The following is a 24,013-nucleotide window of genomic DNA, read 5'->3' on the forward strand; positions in this document are numbered from 1 at the left end:
TTCCTTACTCCATTATTCATAAATGACAGTTAAATTACCCTTAAAATTCTTTCCAAATAACTGAGATTGGAGAATTCAATTCATATCTTATTATATTTATTACTACTTTTTAAATGCTTCTCCTTTTTAAGCCATTATAAACCCCTACCAAGCTCACTAAAAGCCTTTGTAATACTTTATGTTGAAAAATGCATTGTATACTTGCGTGCATGTGTGTGTGCATGTAAGAGAGTAAGAGACATAAAGATAAGACAGACAGATATTGTGGAATTAGGAATAATTAAATTTTGATACAGTTTCTAAACTTTAAGGTATATCCCATATTTTTTATATTGAAAAAAATGCAAAAAACTTTGGAAGAACAATTCAAAATAATTTGCTGTTCTCTGATGTTTGAGGTCCTTTATTAATTTTCTGCAGGACTTCACAAATTCAGTTGCTTAAACAAGTCAAATTGAATATCACGTTGCTCGTTAGTTCAAAAAATTCTCATTAGACTAAAATAAAAATATCAGAAACTTAATTTTAAGTAGGTTCAAATGGAAAGTCTATTTCTTTGCAGTTGGGAGGTCAAGGTTCTTTAGGACTTATTAGCTATGAGAAAAGTACTGTTACCAGCCTTTAGAGATTACCTTGTTTCTGGGTTTTGATTTTCTTAACCTTCATTTTTCAAATGAAGAAGTGGCAGGAATGTTCTTATCATGTTTCATATCTCCAACCCTTTTTGTTTTGCCACAGTTCTCTCACAGATCAGCAGAGAAGTTCTGTTTTAAAGGATTTATGTAATTAGATTGAACACCACTATATAATCCAGAATCTATCTCCAGCTCAAGGTTCTTAGTCAGACAAAGGAAAACATAGCAACAGAGTTTGCAGGGCTTGCATTTGATATTTCTGAAGACTTTCAAAGAAATTACAGTGATTTTACTAATTGCTCTGGGATCTATGGTACCTTATTAATGCCCTCCGACACAATTTAGAAGGTGTCAAAATCTTAAACTTGGAAATATATAAATACATCACATTACATGACTTTGTATGCAATGGATGCATGCATAAATTCCCAAAGTAAGTACTTGGATATCATGTGGGAATTAGGGCATTAGTAAGTTACCTTGGAACATGAAGCATTGTCAGTCAATTGAAAGTTAAACTCAAAACAGTTCTGCAAAGCCTTTCACTGAATTTTAATCTTCTTCCAGATGAATTAAATAATAAGGTAGAAATGGAATAAATTCTATTGATTCTAAATTATATTATTATGAAACCTGCCTAAGTAAATTTGAAACATCTGTTTAACAAGAAGACTATTTAAAGTTAACAAAAGAGAAATAATTCTTCTTTATTTATTAATAAGTTTGGTAAGTACATTAAGGAAATATTAATTTGATACATCAGTGATTTTAGCATAAATTTTAAATCTCATTTAATTATACACTGCTCTAATTTCTTCCTTGATTAATCTTTTGCCATTATAGTAATGAAAATTTATTTTGCATTAGAGGAATATTTACCCATGCCAATTTGAAATCTTTTTTATAATTATTATCTGTCTACATCAAACAAGCATTTATTTTCTAGGTTTCATTAAATGTGTTTATTTTATTTTTCTATAATAATAATTTAATTTTCCAAGTGTTTTACTTTCGCATATTAAATTAATATCAATTATTTTATTTTTTTTCTAACATATATTTTAATACTTTTCAAACATATATAATACTTTATTTTTTCTAAAACATATAATACTGAGTTTCCAATTAAATAAGATGTACAGACTAGTAAAAACCAGATAGCTAAAACACATGATTTCAAAGAATAAAGATTTTTACAAATAAATGTGCTATCAATGAAAGTGCCAAACAACTTATGAGTTCAAGATATCTACAACAGTTAAACTTCACATTTGTTTTGCCATAAATAACATGCGATTAGATTACGTGTGTGAATTTTTGGAAGTAAGCTAGAAAAATAGTATACTACAATACACATTCGAAGGCATTCAATTACTTTTTTTTTTTTGCCACATTATTTAATTTTTTATTAATCATTTTATTGGGGCTCTTACATATTTCATAACAATCCATCATTCAATTGTATCAAACTCACTTGTACATATGTTGCCATCATCTTTCCAAAAGATCTTCTTTCCACTTGAACCCCTGTCATTATTGTTGATATTCATGGAATCACCTTTGAACCATGGTGACCTTATATATGTTCCAATAAAGTATGTCCTCTATTTTACCAACCCCAGTATAATATTCCTGTAATAGGCTCTGCTTTTAAAGAGAACTCATTTATTTTATTTTCTAAGACATACCTGTTTGTTCTTTGAGAAATAAAAAGAAAACACAACCAAGTGTGCTCCAGATTATGGTAACTCATGATGACCACATGTGATGCAGAGAAGACGTGTCCCACAGAAATTTCTTGGCTATAAATTGTACTTAGAAGCTTGCCACAAGATAGCCTTGAAGCACCTGATTGAAGTCTGGTCATCTTTCCCTGTGGAGATATAAACAATACCGCCCCAGCATGGAGCAGGAAACCAATAGAGAGGACTGAGTGGCTGGCATCAATCACCACTACATGGACAGCCACCTCTTCCCCCAGAAGAATTTACTTCAGAGGACAGCACTGAAGCTACAGCTCAAGGAGAGGGATATGTCTGATCAGAGCACCCAGGAGCAAATGAAGGGGGAGGAAGAGAGAGTGGAGCACATCCTGGCCCACCCAGCCTTGAGGATGATATCCCTGCTCAGAGTAGCTGACGCACAGAGAGGACCATATGGCCAGCCCCACTGTGAAACACGACATCCCCCACTGACCAATAGCTCTACAGGGGACAACACTGGAGACACAGTCTGGGAGCTATGTCCAATCTGACCCAAACACACTGAGGTAAAACACTAAGGGCATGCAACAGAACAACAAGGGGAGCAGAGCAAGGAAGTCCCAAGGGATTACCCAAAATAGACTTTGGGGCCAGGGCATGGCACCCCATCAGACTCAACCGAAAACACTCTTAAAGGTCAACAAACTGACCTCGAACTATTTACAGGCTTTTCTTTTTATTGTCACTGGTTTTTGTTCTTGTTTTGTTTTGTTGCTTTCCTTAGCTCTGTTCTCTTTTTTGCTCATATTAATATCTCTGCAGGTCTATCTAGATAAGATAGGTGGGATAAACAATCTGGAGAAGAAAACAACGTGACCGATGGTTCCAGTGGGGCATGGGAGAGGGGGAAGCTAGGGAAAGGAAGTGGGAGCTAACAAACCCAGGGTCAAGGGAAAAATAAGTGATCCAAAGTTGGTGGTGAGGAGGGTGTAGGAGGCCTGGTAGGGCTTGATCAAGGGCAATGTAACTGAGAGGAATTACTGAAACCCAAATGAAGGCTGAGCATGATTGTGGAACAAGCAGAAAGTAAAAGGAAATAGAGGAAAGAAATAGGAGGCAAAGGGAATTTATAGAGGTCTAAATACAGGCATGTACATATGTAAATATATTTATATATGGTGATGAGGAAATAGATCTATGTTCTTTCATCTATATCTTAAGAATTAAGGTAGCATATTGGCAATGGGCCTCTACTCAAGTACTTCCTCAATGCAAGAACACTTTGTTCTATTAAACTGGCAGTCCAGTATTCTCACCTTCCCAACATGATCACTGAAGACAAAGCAGGTACATAAGCAAATGTGGTGAAACAGCTGATGGTGCCCGACTATCAAAAGATATAGCATCTGGGGTCTGAAAGGCTTGAAGATAAACAAGTGACCATCTAGCTGAGAAGCAACAAACCTAGGTAATATCATGATAAGTGGATAAAGATTGAAGTTATCAAGAATTTCATCTCATTTGGATCAATGTTCTTGGAAGAAGAATCTGTCAAGGGAACACTTTAAAGTGTGTAAAAGCAGGGGGATTGCTTTGAGGACTAAGGTAAACCTGACCCAAGCCATGATACTTTCAATCTTTGCCCATGCCAACTGGAAAGCTTATTTGTGAAATTTGCACAATGGATAAGGAAGACCACAGAAGAATTGATTAATTTGAAAACAGCTTTAATGAAGAATGCTGCATGCACCAGAAACTAATTCTAACAAATAATTCTATCTTAGAGGAAAAAACAGTTAGTATGCTACTGATAAGCCAGGATGGTAATTTGGAAATTTTATGTAGAGAGATCAGTCCCTGAAAAGGACATCATGCTTCATAAAGTAGAAGGTCAATGTGGTGGTTCAATTTTATGTCAACCTGTTGGTAACTATGTGGAGATAGGGATGGAGCTGGATCTGTCAATGATGATCTTCCTTGAGAGTGTGACCTTTTCTATAAGAGAGAGAGTGAGAACCTCTTCTCTGTTTTTTCCTGTGCTTTTATACTTGCTGGGATTTTGTCTGCCTCAGGTGTGGCCCATATAGGGAGCTGTGGTAATTACATAATCTGGGGTCAGTTGTGGAGGGGGTGGCATCTAGCCTGTAAATCAGGTAAGAGCCAATGAGGCCTCTGTGTGGATATGGCCTTCTCCTGAGTATTTTGGGAACTTCTGTATTCCTCCTTGGAGGTGGGAGACACTCTCTCTGATCACTCCCTGTGAGACATCGTTGTGGACGAACACATGGAGAGAGGCTGATGGAACCAAATCTCTGGAGCCAGAGCAGCTACGTTGAGACCCCTACAAGCCCTGAGATGCTTACAACCACCACTGGATCCACAAGGCCTTCCACTCAATGATCTTTGATCTCCTTGTGGCATCATTGCAGGTGTTTTGTGAATCTGAAGAGGACTTCATAGACTGGTATTGGACTTATGGGCTATTATTGGACTTATAGACTTGATCTGGACTGGGCTTGGATGTTTTCACAATACTCAATTGCTCTTGTATACAAAGCTCATATGCATATGAATGTGTCTATGAATTTGTTTCTTTAGTCTACCTAGACTAACACAGGAACCAAACTGTGAGCTGTGTGCATCCATTCATATTTCCACTGACTTTGGATCTTCTTAGCATGGCACACACCAGCCTTTTGTCTCATTGTTTCTCAATTGATTTTTCCTCATCAACAGCTTTAAGATATATGGGTCCAAAGAGGGTTCCAGATAACATCAGACTCATGGACTGAAGTTGGACTTGGTTTGGATGCCTTCTTGATATAAGACTACTTTTTAACAAAAAGTTATTTCTTAAACATATGAATACCATTGTTTTGTTCTCTAACCAACTCAGCATAACATAGTTAGTGAAGGCCACTGGAGAGATACATTGATATAGTGGCTACAACAATGGGTTCAAGCATAACAATTGTTAGAATCACATAGGTCTAGGTAGTGTTTTACTCTGTTGTGCATAGATTTGCTTTAGATCAGCTCTAACCCCTACCGACAACAACACAACTTTGTAGAATATAATGAGAACATTAATTAAACTTGAACCACATATTTTAAATAATACAGCTAAGGCATATGCTGCATTGTACCCTATTGAATACTATTCCACATAATGTTTACTGAAGTAAATAATACATTTTGCTCACCATAGAAATATGAACCACTAACAAGATGATCATGCAATCATTCCTGCATTAGAAAACAAGATAAGGAGCTATGCTCACATAAAAGGGAACAAATATTCTTCTCTCCAGGGAGCATGACAGGCCACTCTCTCATGGCCAATAATGGTTTTAACCCTGCTTCATGTTTCTCACAAGAATGATTTAGATCCCACATTCTGTCAGCAAATAAGAGCAAACTCTAATTTCAAATCTCAGCAAATCTCTCCTAATGTTATACTTACTAACAGGGTCATTTTGACCTGATAGCAGTGAGTTTGGTTTTGTTGAACAGATCCATGATTCCTGTAATGTCTTTTCATTTAGGGAAGCAAGTGGATAAACCTGAAGTTTTCTGTAGTTTTACTAATTTTATTCCAGGGAGTTATTGACAATAAACTTTGACAATATAATGATTGTGATTGAAGTTCATATTTTGATAAGAAGCGTTACAAGTATTTTAAATAGGTTGGTGAGGGCTGAGCTTTTATTCACAGTAACATCTTTCCTCTCTGTTCCTCAGTCAACCGTTAGGATACTGTCAATGTCCACAGTAGCACTTCTTCTCAGTCTGAAGCCAAATCTCTCTTTGGTCTTCAGCTTCCTAGCCATGCTGTCTCTTGGCTTCTGCCTCTGTGGGGCAGAAATCAACCCATGTGTTTCTCTGTCTCATAGTTTCATAGTCTCAGGCCAGATGGGGGAAACGTACCACAAAGTCTCCACACCATTCCTCCGAGTCTCTGTACCACAGTCATGGTTCGTTTGATTTTGATGTTCTCCAGCACTTCCGACAGAAATCTTGGATGTGCTCTTCCCAATGGTCCCATGACTTCTCTCTGTAAAGCAGATGCCTCTGATACACTGAGGAATGGCAGTGAAGGGGTGCTTAATTTTTATCCAGAAAGAAAAAGGATGGTGTCTTAAGTCACGTCCTTTAGATGGTGTTGCTGTTGGGTGTCATCTCGTCAGTTGTTAATCATAGTAAATCATATGTACAACAGAATGAGACACTGATCACTCCTGCTCTGTCCTCAAAATGTTGTCGTGGCGAGCCCATGGTTTCAGCCACTATAGAGTAATGCCTTGGCATAATCAATGAAAAACAAGTAAACCTATTTCTGGTATTCTCTGCTTTAAGCCAAGGTTTATTTAACATCAGCAATAATATCGCTTGTTTCATGTCTTATTATGAATCCAACCTGAACTTCTGACAATGTACTACTGAAAACATTACTGAATGATCTTCAGGAAAATAAATTACTTGGATGTGATATTAATGATTTTTTCTCTAATGTGCATATTCTACTGGGTCACCGTTCTTTGAAATGGCTACAAACATAGATCTCTTCTAGTCAGTTAAACTAGTAGCTCTCTTCCATATTTCTTGGCATACACAAGTGAGTGCTTCCTATGCTTCATTAGCTTGGGGAAACATTTTGATTAATATTGCATTAATTCCTGAGTGTCTGTGACCAGATATGCAGGCCTGTCTATCTTTGTTCTGAGAGGCATACATTCATCTTCAAGTAATTGATCGTTCCTGCTGGTTCTAGCAGCTTTGCTTTACCTGACACTGAAACTTTCACAATTTGAGATTATACTCTTAAAGTTATGTCTGATGAAAACATGACCAACCGCTCCCCCTGCAAAAAAAGAGATGACCCTTTTGTTTCCAAAAGCAGTAGGTTTTCCAGCTTGTAATTTTGTAACCTCAGAGATCAAGGACAATAATTAACATAGAGTAACTAACTAGGCTCATTTCACTGATGATCCAATATGAAAATTTAGCATTGATTTTAATACCTTATTACTAGAATCTCAATGTTCTTCTTGTATATTGCTCTCTAAGGAATATTTTGTTTCATTCTGAATATTTCATAATAGTTTACATTATTGTACCCAATTTCATGCCTCATATTAATAGAAAAAGTTAATAGAGCTGGCTTTGGAAACAGTCATTTCATATACATTGCTAACTTTTGATATGCCTTTCTTTTTTGTTGTTTTCTGAATCAATGTTATTGCACACATTGATTTAACTAACTCACCTTATTTTAAGATTTGTTAATTTCCAGATCTTCCTTTCTTGAATTAAGAGTTTAATAAACTACTTTTCATTAATCATCAAGTCTACCAATTGTTCCAGTTTGTCATACAATGGTGGCTTGTAGGTTGTTATTACACTGGAAGCTATATCTCTGATAATATCTATAGGTTACTCAAGGTGAAAAACTTTCAGTGGTGGATGTAGTGTGAGATAGATTAGGAAGAAAAACCTAATAATTTACTTCTTAAATTTTGTTAATGATAACTTGCTAAAATAATGTTTTCAATATAATGTTGCCTGATGAGCCCACTGTACATAAATAACTGTGTGCCCACAAAATATATCACAAAATATAAACTGTAACATTGGACTTGGGTTACCCACAATCATGAAGAAGGTACAAACCTGGTCTTTTTTAATTATAGGATACATGGGGTGGCAGAGAGTTGAAGTTAATTCAGTAGCCACAAACAACAACAATGATCAAATTTTACTCGGAGGTCAGATTTTTAGCAGAAAACTTAATTTTTGCATTCCTAGTTGCATTGAGTGGATTCTACTTCATGACAACAGAGTATGTCAGAGTAGACTTGTGTTCCACAGGGATTTCAATGTCTAAATTTTTCATGGATTACCAGGGTTTTCTTTTCTTTCTTATTTTTTAAAATCGTTTTATTGAGGGTTCTTATAGCTCTTATCACAATCCATCCATACATCGTGTCAAGCACTTTTGAACATATATTGCCATCATCATTTTCAAAATATTTGCTTTCTACTTGAGCCCTTGGTATCAGCTCCTAATTTTTCCCTCCCTCTCCTCCCTTCCCCCATGAACCCTAGATAAATTATAAATTATTATTATGTTCATATCTTACATTGTCTGCTGTCTTCCTTCACTCACTTTTCAGTTGTTAATCCCCATGGGGGGGTGAGTGTGGGTTATAGGTCGATCATTGTGATCGGATCCCCCATCTTCCCTCACCTTCCACACACCCTCTTGGTATTACTACTCTCATCATTGGTCCTGAGGAGTTTATATATCCTGGATTCCCTGTTTTCAGCTCTTATTTGTACCAGTGTACATGCTCTGGTCTAGTCAGATTTGTAAGGTAGAATTGGGGTCTTGATAGTGGTGGGAGGAAGCATTAAAGAATGAGAGGAAACTTGTATGTTTTGTGGGTGCTATCCTGCACCCTGACTGGCTCCCTGATTGGTTCATCTCCTTCTTATCACCCCTCTGTAGGGGGATGACCAATTGTTTACAAATAGGCTTTGTGTTTCCACTCCGTTCTCCTCATTCACACCGATATGTTTTTTTTTGTTCTGGGTCTTTGATGCCCGATACTTTGTTCCATAGACCCTTGTGATAACACAGGCTGATCTGCTTGTTCCATGTGAGCTCTGTTCCTTCTCAGCTAAATGACTGCTTGTTTATCTTAAAGCCTTTAAGATCCCAGATGGTATATCTTTTGATAGCTGGGCACCATCAGCTTTCTTCACTACATTTGCTTATGAACCCATTTTGTCTTCAGCAATCTTGTCAGGAAAGTGAGCACCACAGAATGCTGGGTTATTAGAACAAAGTGTTCTTGCATTGGAGGAGTACTTGATTTGAGGCTCAATGTCTCGCTGCTGCCTTAATACTTGCCCTATACATATATACACATAGATCTATTTTCCTATAATTAAATATAAATATATTTACATATGTGCATGCCTGTATTTAGACCTCTATGAATATCCTTTGCCTTCTAGTTCTTTCCTCTGTTTCCTTTTACTTTCCTCTTGTCCCACTATCATGTTCAGCCTTCATTCCAGTTTCAGTAATTCCTCTTGGCTACATTGCACTTGATCAAGCCCCACCAGGAATTCTACACCCTCCTTACCATCAATTTTAGATCACATATTGTTCCTTTGTCCCTGGGTTTGTTGATACTCTCCTTCCAGTTTATCTCTCCCCAATCTCCCTCATCCCCCTTTAACCTTAGGACCTGTTGTTCTCTCCTCCGGATTGTTTATCCTGCCTATCTTATCTATAGACATGCAGAGACATTGATAAGCATAAAGACATGACAAAGTAAAACAAAACAACAAAAGAAAACAAAAACCAGCAATAACAAAAAAGCCAAGGACAAAAAAAGAAAAGCCTATAAATAGTTCCAGGTCTGTTTGTTGACCTTTAGGAGTGTTTCCAGTTGAGTCTGATGGGTCCCACGCTCTGGTCCCAGGCTTTTCTTGAAGGTGTTTCTTGATGGAATCAAACATACAGCTTATTGGTTAGCAGTTAACTGTTTTTACAATTTAAACCACCTTGGAACTACTATATTTAATTTAGACTGAAGTAGAGGGGGAAAAAAATAAAAATACATACTATGGTCACTCCAGATACAGAAGGCTAGCACAATTTAAATTGAAGAAGTAAAACACTGTAAAGCATGACATGTTAAATCTCCTGGGGGGAAAAATTAAATGAGCAGCTTTACTAAACTATAAATATTAACACACATTAAAATATTCTTACTATATTTCCTGCACACATTGCAATAATATTGACTCATGAAATAAATTCATTGAGATTATTACCCTGTTTGAAGTTGGATATAATTCCATGTAATCATTTACTGAGTATCTATTTTGTATTATTTTTAATGAACACCACTTCATTTTCAACATATCTAATCTCTTTTATAATTAGTTGTAGTATATAATGTGAGAGAGAAGCAACAGTCATGAGGATTTTGCTTGAAATTTTCTTAATTTCACTGATTAAAACATAATACATTTATTTAGTCTGAAATTATTACAAATGAAGTCTAGTTCAGAAATGAAGAATGCATATTTCTAGATGATTATCACCCTCCAAAACTTTTTTTCAATATAGCAAAATTATACAAAAGGAACAAATAATAAGTTGCTGCGTATGCATCTTATAAACTGATTCATATACCCAAGCTATAACCTACTCTTCCACTTACCCTTAGAGAGTGCTTATCAAAGGGAAAATGAAAGCAATAATGGAAGCAATTGTGCAGAGAGTGGGATAGATGACCTTAAATGTGTTTAAAACTCAAATAAATGTAATTAATTCCAGTCTATTGGTTGCTTTAGTAAACTTTAAAAACCATTTAATTCAATAGAGAAATGCCTTACGGTAATAATTATTATGATATTCTATAGTGTGTCTATAAACAGGTCATTATTTTACCATCTTTACTTCTTCACAGAAACAGCACTTCTTGTATATTTTGGTGTGAACCTGTGATCTCCAGGTTTTATAATGGAAAATACAATTCCAACTCTGTTATAACTCAAAAACTATTTTTGTTAACACCTGAAAATTAAAAACAATAAAAAGAAGTATGTGCCACCTTTTGAGATTGCATGGGTCTATAGCTGTATCAAAAATTTTTTATGATGATTGAGTATTAAGCAAGAAAACTTGAAAATAAAAATTATTTTATATGAGGCACTTACTACATCAGAATAATATTATGAAATATGTTTATCCTGAAAATAATGTAAAATTATGAACCCATATTATATAACTGCTGTTGAATCAGTTCGTATTCATAGAACAACTTTAGGAGTGAGCAGAACTGTGCTATAGATTTTCTAAGATTTTAAGTATTTATAAAATCAGACTGCACCATTTTTCTCTTGCTGACCTTGATTAAATACTGTGAAATGCAGACAAGCACTTAACCACTCTACCACCAGAGTTCTCTAAAACTATCGAGTTATTTATAAGTAAACTTTCATAATGCTTATTGTATAAACCCAAACCCAAAAGGAATCCATTGCCATTGAGTGAATTCATCCTGGCTCATGGTGACCCTACAGAGGGTTTCTGAGACTATTAATCTCTATGAGAGCAGATTGCTCCATCTTTCTTTTGAGGAGCAGGTACTCCATTTGATCCACTGACCTTGAGGTTAGCAGTTCAAAATCTGACGCACAGTGCCACCCACCATCAATAAGTATAAATAATTAAAGGAATAGAATTAGACTGTCAGTCTTCTTTTTTACTCTTTTAATTTAATATTTGAACATAGACTATCTCTGGGTGAATTTTTCACTAAAATGAGAACAATTCTCTAAACTTAAGCTATCTTGGTATTTTGAAGAAAGTTGACTCAATCCTTAGTCAATGTTAACACTATGAAATTAATATAAATAATTAGTATTCACTTATTTATATTAGTAAATTTATTTTATACATGGTCTTCCATACATTAAGGCTTGCTCATTTTTCTCATTTCCTTCAATTTTCTTAATCTGTTACATCAAAGTTCTTAGATTTCCTTTTTTCTTTCCATGCCTGACAGCATGTATTGTCTTAATTAACATGAGGCAGGAACTATGTATTTAGATGTGTTCTCAAATATTTATTTAATGAGTTTAAATAATTAGATTTAGAATGTGTCAAAAGTAATATGTGATTCTCATCCCCAATGTACTCTTAATTCTCCTCCCTAAATCCTAATGTGCAGTCAACCAGTACTCTCCTTTTTGTATTCATGTCTTTAATGAGCATTTTATATAAATGGAAGCATACAATATAGTTCCTTTGTGTATTTTTTTCAGATGAAAATACTAGTTACAAATGTGCTTTACACAATTGATGTATGTATGGATTGTGATAAGAGTTGCATGAGCCCCTAAGAAATGATTTTTTTTAAAGAAAATACTAGTTACAGCATGTATAGTGATCAGTTCCTTTTTGAAAAACTCTATAATATTCCCCAGAATAAATATCTGGTTTGTCTATCAATTCAACGTTGATGAAAATTAGGTAATTTTCTGTTTGTTGATATTATAAGGAATGTTGGTGGGATAATTCACAAGCAATTCTTGGTGTGGACATATTCTCATTTCCCTGTAGACCCCTAGTAGTGACATTTTGGGTCAGATGGTGATTCATGATTATTTTTAAGGAAGTTTCAGACTGTTTTGCAAAGTATTTATATTATTTTACATTTCTACCAGCAAAACATGAATGGTCTTGTTTCACCATATCCTCACCAGGTGTGCATGGGCTGATAACTGCAAGGTCAGCACTTTATCTTCCCCAAATGGTTTATATACTTTGAAACCCAAGAGAGAAGTTATACACTATCGTATGGGCTCTCAATGAATTGGAATGGACTCAATTGCTGGCAGTGGGTTTTGGTTTTTGGTATCCTATTTATTTTAATACAAATGAAATGAAGTGGAAATAAAATACCAACTATGTTTAAATGTGCAATTACCAGATGACTACTGATGTCCAGTTCTCTCTCCATGTGCTTTTCAAGAAATTCACTAACATAAAGGAAATTTCAACTCAAACCAACCTAATCAGAGAGAGTAGAACTTTTCAGATTTTCTGAGATTGTAAATATTTATGGAAGCATAAAGACCCATACTTTTCCCTTCAGAACCATACTTTTCCCTTCAGAATTGCTGATGGGTTTGAAATGTTGACCTTGAACTCCATGCTTAACTAAGTGCCCATTAGCCATTCATGAATCATCTTTTGCAAAATGTCTATTCATATTTGTTCTTTTCTTAGATTGTTTTAAGTTTCATTAATATTATCTTCTTAATTTTAGGTAATAATAATATTTAAAATGTTTGTATACTTTCTTTATCAAATAGTTGTTTTGTTAATATTTCAGCCCACCAAGTTATGTCTATTTTCATTTTTGTACTGGTATTTGAAACTCAAAGTTTGAATTTTGATGAGGTGCTACTCATTCACGCATATGAATGTACATATGTACATGTAATATGCTCTGGATTGCATTTGGGTGTCATATCCAAGAACTTTTTGTTTTAACCCAATTACCCAAAATTTTCTTCTCTGGTTTCTTGTACAAATCTTAATATGGGTGAGGATTTTTTTTTTTTTGCCAAGGGCCATTTGGATATTTATACTGTCATTTTTAGGGCATACTGCTCAAACATTTTATTAACTCATCCCTAATGTCATGGCAGGAAGTGATTCGCTTTTGTGAGACTTGTAATATTAGCTGGTACTGGTGATTCTGAGGGTCTTATGTGTCCCTGGGGTCAGATTTTCCCCACCCCTGGTGTAAACATTTTTTAATTTCTTTTAAAAATCATTTTATTGGGGGCTCGTATGACTCTTATCACAATCCTTACAGACATCCATTGTGTCAAGCACATTTGTACATTTGTTGTCATCATTATTCTCAAAACATTTTCATTTGACTTGAGCTCTTGGTATCAGTTCCTTTTTTTCCCCCCTCCCTCCTCATCCCCAAACCCCTCATGAACCCTTGATAATTTATAAATTATTATTATTTTGTCATATCTTACACAGTCCAACATCTCTCTTCACCCACTTTTCTGTTGTCCATCTCCCAGGGAGGGGGTTATATATAGATTCTTGTGATTGGTTCTCCCTTTCTACCCCATCTTCCTTTTACCACCCTGGTATTGCTATCTTCATTATTGGTCCTGAGAAGTCTATCTGTCCTGGATTCCCTGTTTCCAGTTCTTATTTGTACCAGTGTAGATCCTCATGTCTAGCCAGATTTTTAAGGTAGAATTGGGATCATGATAATGGGGGGTGCAGGGGAAGCACTCAAGAACTAGAGGAAAGTTGTATAGTTGACTACAGATGGGCTTTGGGTCTCCATTCCACACTCCCCCTCATTCACAATGAAATTATTTTTTGTTCTTTGATGCCTGATACCTGATCCTATCGACACCTCATGATCACACAGGCTGGAGTGTTTCTTCCATGTGGGCTTTGTTGCTTCTGAGCTACATGGCTGCTTGTTTACCTTCAAGCCTTTAAGACCCCAGATGCTATATGTTTTGATAGCTGGACACCATCAGCTTTCTTCACCACATTTGCTTATGCACCCACTTTGTCTTCAGCAATCGTGTCAAGACGGTAAGAATCATGGAATGCCAGGTTATTAGAACAATGTGTTCTTGTGTTGAGAGAGTACTTGAATATAGGCACAATTTCCATCTGCTACCTTAATACTAAACCTATAAATATATGTACATAGATCTATTTCCCTATTGTCATATATAAAACTATTTAATTTTTCTTCTTTATCAATTTTTTAATTGTTGTTGGGTGCCATGTAATTGTTCTGACCCATACCAATTCTATGTCCCACAGAACAAAACCCTGCCAGGGCCTGTTCCATTTGCACATTATGTTTGCAACCCCTGTGTTAATCCATCTCTTGGAGGATTTTCTTCTTTTTTCACGGATCTCCTGCTTTGTAAAATTTAATATCCTTTTCTAGGAACTATTCTACCTGGATGACATGTTCAAAGTTCTTGAGAAGAAGTCAGGCATACCATTCTTGCTTGTAAGAAGCATTAGGATTATAATACTTCTTCAAAGACATATTTATTTGCTTTTCCAGAAGTTCATGTTGCTTTCATTATTCTTCCACAGCACTGTAATTCTAATGCATCGATTTTCTTCAGCCTTCTTTATTTATTATTAAATTTTCATATGAATATTAGGGGTTTTAAAATGTCATGACTTGGATCAGACCTATTTAGCCCGAAACCTGACACCCTTCTTCTTCACACTTTAAAAGAGATCTTATGCAATAGGTTTTTCCAATGCAGTACTACCCCATCTTATTTCTTGACTGTTGCTTCTATTGATAATGAATAAAATGAAGTTCTTGACAACCTCAATCATCTTTGGGTCCAGATGCAAAGATTTTGGTTTTCTTTTTCATTGAGAGTTAATCCATACTGAAGGCTGCAATCCTTGATCCTTGGTTTTCTTTTCATTGAGACTTAATCCATATTGAAGGCTGCAATCCTTGATCTTCACCAGCAATTACTTCAAGTCCTCCTCATTTTCAGCAAGAAAGGTTGTGAATAAGCCTTTCTCCAATCCTGATGCTGAATTCTTCTTCACATAATCCAGTTTCTTGATTATTTACTCACCATACAGATTGGTTAAGTATGAGGAAATGATACAACTCGTCTTATTTTTTATCATGCAGTATTCTCTAGTTCTGTTCAAACAACTGAAACTTTGTCCATGTACAGATTCTACATGAGAACAATGAAGTTCTAAAACTCCCGTTCTTCTCAATGCGATCCATAGTTCGATAGTCAAACAGTGGAATGTCTTTGTATAGTCAATGAAACACAGTCAACATTTTTCTTGCATTTGCTGCTTTCAGCAAAGTGCTTTCTGATGTCAGTAATGATCTATCTGTTCTTTGTCATCTTCTGAATTCAACTGGGATTCTGGTCCCTCCTTGTTGATGTACTGCTGCAGCCACTGTGGAATTACCTTAGTCAAAATGTCAGTATTGGAAAGCATTAAGCCTCCAGGTTTGTCCCTTTTTTTCAAGATTGTTTTCTGTATTTTGTCCTTTTCAATATTTTTATATGTCTTTAAGGATCATCTTATCAAGTTCTTTTAGCAAAACTACTGAAATTTTCATAGGGATGAAGTTGAATCTACAGATCAATTTTCAATAATACCCATCTTAAAATTTTTAATCTTATAATCCATTGTGCTACTCTGGGTACTTTAGAGAAACAAATCCACAGAACTTCATATGAGTAATAGAGAGTTTTATATAAAGGGTAAGTGCACATCAAGAAACCATCCCAACCAGTGCTGCCCAACCCACAAGTCCAGCATTAGCCCATATGTCTGACATCAATCCACAAAGTCCTCCTCCATCTCACAAAACACATGCAATGATGCCGACTGCAGGAGGAAAGCTGAATCAGTGAATGTGTAAGCATCTCAGCGATGGCAGGGGTCTGCACAAGAGTGCTCCAGCATCCAGGGCTGCATCAGGGTAGGTCCACGTGGCTTCTCCTTTGGGATGTCTTGCAGGAAGTCAGCCTTGCCAGCTGAAGTGGGGAGCTGGATAAGGCAGCTGCACCCTGGACCGACCATCACAAAACAAGAGACCTGAGAACTAGAAAGGAGAGGCTCACCAAGCTGTTTATCTCTCCTCCCTTCAATTAACCCCACATGTGTTTATCAGCCAGGTTGGCACAATAAACTAACTACCTCATCCATGAACATCTATTTAGGTCTTTTGAGATAGCTTTCAATTCATTTTGTATTTCTAGTGTAAAAATCTAACAACCTTCCTCTAGTTCCTAAAGGTTTCCTCCCCGCTCCCACTACCATGACTCGAATTCTATCTTGCAAGACTGGCTAGACCAGAGGAGGTACACTGGCACAGATAGGAACTGAAAATACAGGGAATCCAGGATGGATGAGCCCTATAGGACCAGTGGTGTGAGTGGCAAAACAGGGAGGGTAAAGGGAGAATGGGTAGGGAAGAGGGAACCGATTACATGGAACTGTGTGTGACCTCCTCCCTGGGGGACAGACAACCGAAAAGTGGATGAAGGGAGAAATCGGACAGGGCAAGATATGACAAAATACCCATTTATAAACTATCAAGGGCTCATGTGGGAGGGGAGAGCAGGGAGGGAGGGGAAAAATGAGGACCTAATGTCGGGGGTTTAAATGGAGAGAAAATGTTTTGAGAAATGATGTACAAATACGCTTTACACAATTGATGTGTGTATGGATTGGGATAACAGTTGTATAAGCCCCTAATAAAATGTTTAAAAAAAAAAAAAAGAATCCAATAACACGGAAAAAAAAAATCTAACAGTCAGTTTGTTAATGTTATTATTAAGAATGAAATTACATGTGACTTTGGAAAGATGCCAATTTAAGCTGCTCAAGTCAACTTAGAGGTGTATTTTAAAAAAATAATAAATCTGTAACAATAATGATCTCAGCAGCAGTTTTTATCTCCAGTGACTTGTGATCACATTAAAAAGTGATCTACCACAATTCTCATGTGTATTTCACCATATGTAGTGCAGTACACATGGTGGGACCCTATGAAGCACCAGCGGTGGTGCTGGAAGTGCTCCTAAGAAGCAGAGAAAAGTTAGGACTTTACAAGGGGAGAATGATATCTTGACACGTATGCCACAGGTGGAGGGCTGCATTTGTGACTACTCACCGTTTCAAGATAAATACACACAGTCTAAGAATCTTTGCTTCGAAAACAAAACCAAAAGTCTCCAAAAACAGATTTTAAAATGTCTGTGTGGAAGCTCTACCAGTAGGCAAAAAATCTCTGCTCTTTTTCTATTTTCCTAGAAAATTATTTTTTTCTCAGAACATAAAATAGATTGTAAAAGAGATATTCAAGTCCATCTCTCCAAATATCGAATGCATATATAGTTTTGTATTATAACTAAAAATAGAAATAGAAGCAAGGCGTATTCCTTTATTATTAAGAAAATGTTTACTACTCTTATAATAAAACACTTCTTAATTAAACTATTAGAACATAGGGCGTTTCTAGTTATAATCCTTTCTTGAATGTGTGGAACACCATTTGTGTCACTTTGAAAGTGAATATTTTATGTGGATTTAGTACATTAGTATAACAATAAAGCATAAAACACATGTTATTAGTGTTTATGCTGTCAGCAAGGCTTTCAGTCAACAGTAGGCTATTGTTAATTAAGTTGGGGCAAAATTATGCATGAATTTTTGACTGGACTCAGGTGGTGCTGCTCACCCCCTATTACTTAAGGGTCACTTGTGTATGTTTAACTTTAATCCTTGATTGTTTGTTCTTCATATATGTAGAAAAATGAGTTTTTGTTTTCTCTTATTAAATTATTTTTATTACTGATCTTGAATGATTTCTAATCTTATTTCCAATATTATTTATAGTCATTTGCTGGGGGATTTCATAGGATTTATTACATATATAACCACATAACCAGTATATATCACACATATACACTTTATTTTATAAACTATATGTCCCTCTTTATTCTCTCTCTCTCTCTCTCTCTCTCTCTCTCTCTCTCTCTCTCTCCTGGCTGTCATTGTTATTTGCTTGCACTGGATAGAACTTCCAGTACTACTCTGAATTACAATCTCTAGAAGAAACATTCTTGCCAGAGTCCAAAACTAGAGGAAAGCATTCCATTTTTTAACACTAAATATGATGTTTGCTTAATTAATATAAGTAGTATGTCAGCTTTTCTTTTCTCAAAATGTTTTTCTTTACATAAAATTCACATAACATACAAGGTAATCATTCAGTCATATTAGTAATTTAGGATTCTGATAGGAAATAATTTTTATTGTGGATGAGTTGATAAGAGAAGTGCAGAAGCATCATAGAGAGTTATCTCACAAGAATATAAAATTCAGTAACAAGTGTATAGTAGCACTACACGAGATTGCTAGGCCAACAGGTAGGTCAAATAGCTAAGTACTTGACAACTATCTAAACATTTTACAGTGGTATCTCAGGATATGTGATAGCTACATAATCTGGTGTCAGTTTGAGGATTAAGAATGTAGGAGTGGAGTCTATCTGTTAATCAGGATATAGCCAATGAGGCCTCTGTGTGGTCATGTCCTACTCCTGAGGTTTCTAGGAGCTCCTATATTTCTCCCTTATAGGTAGGAGACACTCTATCTGCTCACTCCCTGGCAGATGTTGTAGCTGACATGATACAGGGAGCTACACTAGGGCCCTGAGCTGGAAAAGCCACGTGGAAACCCCTGCCAGCACTGAGAAGCTTCCACCACCAATGGATCCATAAGACTTCTGCCCCACTGGCCTGTGATCTTCCTGCATTCAGTATCATTGCATGTGTTTCATGAGTCTGAAGATGATTTTATAGATTGGTATCGGACATATGGGCTGATATCAGACTTATGAACTTGATCTGGACTGGGCTGGGGTGTTTTCTCAACATTTAATTAGTCTTGCATATAAAGGTCTTTCTTATACACATATGAGTCTCCCTTGATTTGTTTCTCTAATCTACCCAAACTAACACAGGCTACTAATCTGTTGATCTGTTACTGAAAGATCCCTAAGGAGCAGTTTAACTTGGAATACACGGAGTTGCTTAGCTTCAGATTGACTCAATAACAACCAAGAACAACAACAATATAAGATTACTAAAACAATACATTTGACTCTAGGATTTTCTTCTTTGCTATAAGCATTGGAAATGAAAAATGTATGAGAGATTACAATTGTCCGTTAAATAAATTCATACATTCATCAGAAAGAAATACAGTCACAGAAACCCACACGGGCAGTTCCGCCCTGTTCTACATGGTATCTCTGTTGGAATGGACTCAATGTCAGTGACTCAATCTGACTCAGAAAAGGAAGGAAACATTTCAGGGCCATGAAATATCTAAAATATGAGAGCTGCTGAACCATGGATGACGGAGTCCTAGTACAACCCTTCAACTTAGAAACAGACAATTTCCGGCTGTCATTGAGGGGAAGGTACAGCAAATAGACTAGCTTGATGGTTGCTAGGAAATCCAACAAAAGCGCCTTGAATGAATCAGCTGTAAGCCAGTCTTATTCGTCTCTTAGGCAATGTATCCTCTAAGAAATGAAAAATAGTGGTTTTCTAACCATTACAGTAAAATAGCATAATAATGATGTAACCAATAAAGAAAAATAAACTTACTAAATTAAATAATAAAGGTTCAAGCAGAGTAATTGTCGTCAGGTGCCATCAAGTTGGTTTCAATCCAAAGCAACCCTGTGTACAACAGAATGAACACAACCTGTGCCTGTATCATCCTTATAATTGTTCTTATGTTTGAACCCATTGTTGCAGCCACTGTGTTAATCTATCTGGTTGAGGGCCTTCCTCTTTTCTGCCCATCTATATTACCGAGTACAATGTCTTTCATCAAAAATTGGTCTCTCCTGACAACATGTCCAAAGTATATGAGACAAATCTCTCCATCCTTGCCTCTAAAGGAACATTCTAGCTGCATTTTACCTAGTGAGATTTGTTTGTCCTTTTAATACCCCATGGCATTTTCAATATCCTAGTCCAGCACCATAATTCAAACATGTATTCTTCTTCAGCCTTCCTTATTCAATGGCCAACTTCCACATTCATATGAGGCAACTGAAAATACCATAGCTTGGATTAGACTATAACTTGAGTTGTGTCCCTTAGTATTCAAAATAATCTCCATGCTTTTCAACACTCTATCTTTCTTTTTTTTTTTAAATCATTTTATTAGGGGCTCATACAACTCTTATCTCATTCCATACATACATCAATTGTGTAAAGCTTATTTGTACATTCACTGCCCTCATCATTCTCAAAACATGTCCTCTCCACTTAAGCCCCCGGGCCTTAAGCAGCTCATTTACCCAATGCAATACATCATTTGATCTCCTGGCTGCTGTTTCTATTCATTGATTGTGGATTCAAGAAATATAAAATCCTTGACAACTTCAATCTTTTCCCATTTATCTTGAGGTTACCTACTGGTGTAGTTGTGAGGGGTTTGGTCTTCTTTACATTGAGTTGTAATCCATACTGAAGGCTGAATTCCTTAGTCTTCTTCAGTAAGTGCGTCAAGTCTGACTCACTGTCAGCAAGCAAGTTTGTCTCATGTGCATATTGCAGGTTGTCAATATGACTTCCTCCAAACCTGATGCTACATTTTCATATAATACAGCTTCTTTAATTATTTACTCAGAATACAGATTGAATAAGCATTGTGAGAGGATGCAATCCTGACACACACCTTTCTTGATTTTAAAGCTGCAGCTTTCCCTTGATCTGTTTTCACAATTCCATCTTGATCTAGCCTCACCTTGATCTAGCAGGTTTTAAACTGCTGACCTTGTAGTTAGCCACCCAATACGTAACCACCACCACACCATGGATACTCCCTAAAATAATAAATAATAATAATAGTAATATATATATATTTAAAAGTCTCACTGCCAATGAGTCCCTTCTAATAGGACTGGGAAGGAGTGTTCTTGGGTGTTTCAAAGACTGTAAGTCTTTACAGGCGTAGAAAGCAGCACCTTTTCCAATAGAGCAGCTGGTGTATTTGAACTGTGAACTGTGCAGTTAGCAGAACAATGCATTGTTCACTAGGCCACAAGGGCTCTGGACTCAGCATTATAGCTAGTGTATATTTAGTGTTTACTATACTCCAAACACGGCTTGTATTTTCTTATGTCATTTATCACAAACAACTTGAAGCCAACTCGCAGAGAAAATGTTTCTTTATCACCCCTTCTGTAGATGACACATGGGACTTGGAATGTTAAATAACCTGTTCAAAAATATATCTAAGTTGGTGATTAAAAATTAACATAGTTTACATTTTTAAATCCAGCCTAAGGGTCAAATCGTGAGAGTAGCTTTATTAGAGCTTACCCATATATTCGATAATCTGAAAGACAAATACACTTTCATGAACTTCAATTTTCAGGAGGCTTTGTAGAATTTTATATAACAAACAAGAATGAAATTTAGTGGTGAAGCCTGAGCAACTCACACGACTCTTTCTCACACATTTGTTGACATTCTTTGATTAGTTGAGAGATAAAATTTCAACATGGGGGTTCCTCTGCGCCGCAGCCCACGCCGTCGCCACCACCGAGCCCGCTGCTACCGGCTCCGAGCAGAGGATGGCTGTCCCTCCCACGTACATTGACCTTGGCAAACCTGCTCGGGATGTCTTCACCAAGGGCTATGGGTTTGGCCTCATAAAACTGGATTTGAAGACAAAATCCGAGAATGGACTGGAATTTACCAGCTCCGGCTCAGCCAACACCGAGACCAACAAAGTCACGGGCAGTCTGGAAACCAAGTACCGGTGGACCGAGTACGGGCTGACGTTCACCGAGAAGTGGAACACAGACAACACTCTGGGCACCGAGATCACTGTGGAAGACCAGCTGACCCACGGACTGAAGCTGACCTTTGACTCGTCCTTCTCCCCAAACACTGGGAAAAAGAACGCCAAAATCAAGACGGGGTACAAGCGGGAGCACGTCAACCTGGGCTGCGACGTGGATTTCGACATCGCCGGGCCTGCCATCCGCGGGGCTCTGGTGCTGGGCTACGAGGGCTGGCTGGCTGGCTACCAGATGAACTTCGAGACCGCCAAGTCCCGGGTCACCCAGAGCAACTTTGCGGTTGGCTACAAGACGGACGAATTCCAGCTTCACACCAATGTGAATGATGGGACAGAGTTTGGCGGCTCCATTTACCAGAAGGTGAACAAGAAGTTGGAGACTGCTGTCAATCTCGCCTGGACAGCCGGCAATAGCAACACCCGCTTCGGAATAGCAGCCAAGTATCAGATCGACCCTGACGCCTGCTTCTCGGCAAAGGTGAACAACTCCAGCCTGATCGGTTTAGGCTACACTCAGACCCTAAAGCCAGGCATCAAGCTGACACTGTCTGCTCTGTTGGACGGCAAGAATGTCAACGCCGGTGGCCACAAGCTTGGTCTAGGACTGGAATTCCAAGCATAAACGAATACTGTACAATCATCTAATTTTAAACTATTTTGCAGCATAGCTACCTTCAGAATTCTAGTGTACCTGTTAATGTTGTATGTCTGGGATGCAAGCATCGCTCAATATCATGTTAGACCTCCAGGTGACAGCGGATTCAGCTTTAACGTGTTCCCCTCTCTGAGGTACAGAAGAGACCCGGCTCCAAAAAAAGGTCTTTCAGCTGTAGCCTTTGGGGGGCGGTGGACTGGGTGACTCCCTTCTAGAGATGTCAGGTTTCTTCTTGATCTAGAAATGGCTGCGAGGGAAGCTGATCGTGTGTAGGCACGTTGTCAATTCACAGTGAGTCATGAGTGAAACCACCACTTCCTGAGAGTCCAACCTTGCTTTGCTAACCCGAGCGCTCGTTGCTTGATGGTGTGGGCACACCCAGCCGACAGGGGCTTTTGAAGACCCATCCTCATGACCTGTTTCCCCCCAAAGGCCATCACCTCTTTACACCAAAAGTACTCTGCTGGGTGTGGTAGCTGATTTGTGTGTGTGTGTGTGTGTGTGTGTGTGTGTGTGCCATTTTGGGGTGAAGAAGGTAGGTGTGATGAAGCCAATAATCCAGGACTTACCCCCTCTCAAGTTGTGGTTTAGTGTCCTTGCACCAGAGTGTGGACTAGCTCCCAACACCAACAACACCCCGGCTGGCCGCGAGCTGGCAAGGTCTCGGTCACAGGAACCACACGGCGACCGCACCCAGAACCTCAATTGGGCTGTGGTGTCTTCTCCACTCAGTTTATTTTTTAGCCGTTTCATGGGTACATTTTAGAGTCTTCCGTTTTGTGTGGAATTAGATCCTCCCCCATCAAATGCTGTAATTAACATCACTTAAAATGAAACTTGAATAAAATATTGAAACCTCATCCTCTTTCTGTTGTCCTTTTTGACACAAGTGTACATAAAGGAAACGGAGCTCCCTCCCTTGCTTGCTGTGTGTACGCTTGCTCTGAGTCTTGGATACGAGTGATGCTTGGTTGCTGCTTAACAGATAACCACAAACCTAGCAGCTCAGAGCCGCACTCATTCCTCA

General features: G+C 37.4%; 1 protein-coding gene across 1 annotated transcript; it reads left to right on the forward strand.

The window, feature by feature from the left end:
* The first annotated feature begins 22,038 nt into the window (after nt 1-22,038).
* Nucleotides 22,039-23,846, forward strand: LOC101653907 (voltage-dependent anion-selective channel protein 1-like). Its single transcript, XM_045284633.1, has one exon. It carries the CDS (start codon nt 22,102-22,104, stop codon nt 22,951-22,953), a length of 852 nt encoding a protein of 283 aa, XP_045140568.1. The 5' UTR covers nt 22,039-22,101; the 3' UTR covers nt 22,954-23,846.
* Nucleotides 23,847-24,013: the final 167 nt, after the last annotated feature.

The sequence above is a fragment of the Echinops telfairi genome, unplaced genomic scaffold (genome assembly GCF_000313985.2).
Source record: "Echinops telfairi isolate 266 unplaced genomic scaffold, ASM31398v2 ScPeMD7_7469;HRSCAF=8507_0, whole genome shotgun sequence".
In the NCBI taxonomy this organism is placed as follows: Eukaryota; Metazoa; Chordata; class Mammalia; order Afrosoricida; family Tenrecidae; genus Echinops; species Echinops telfairi.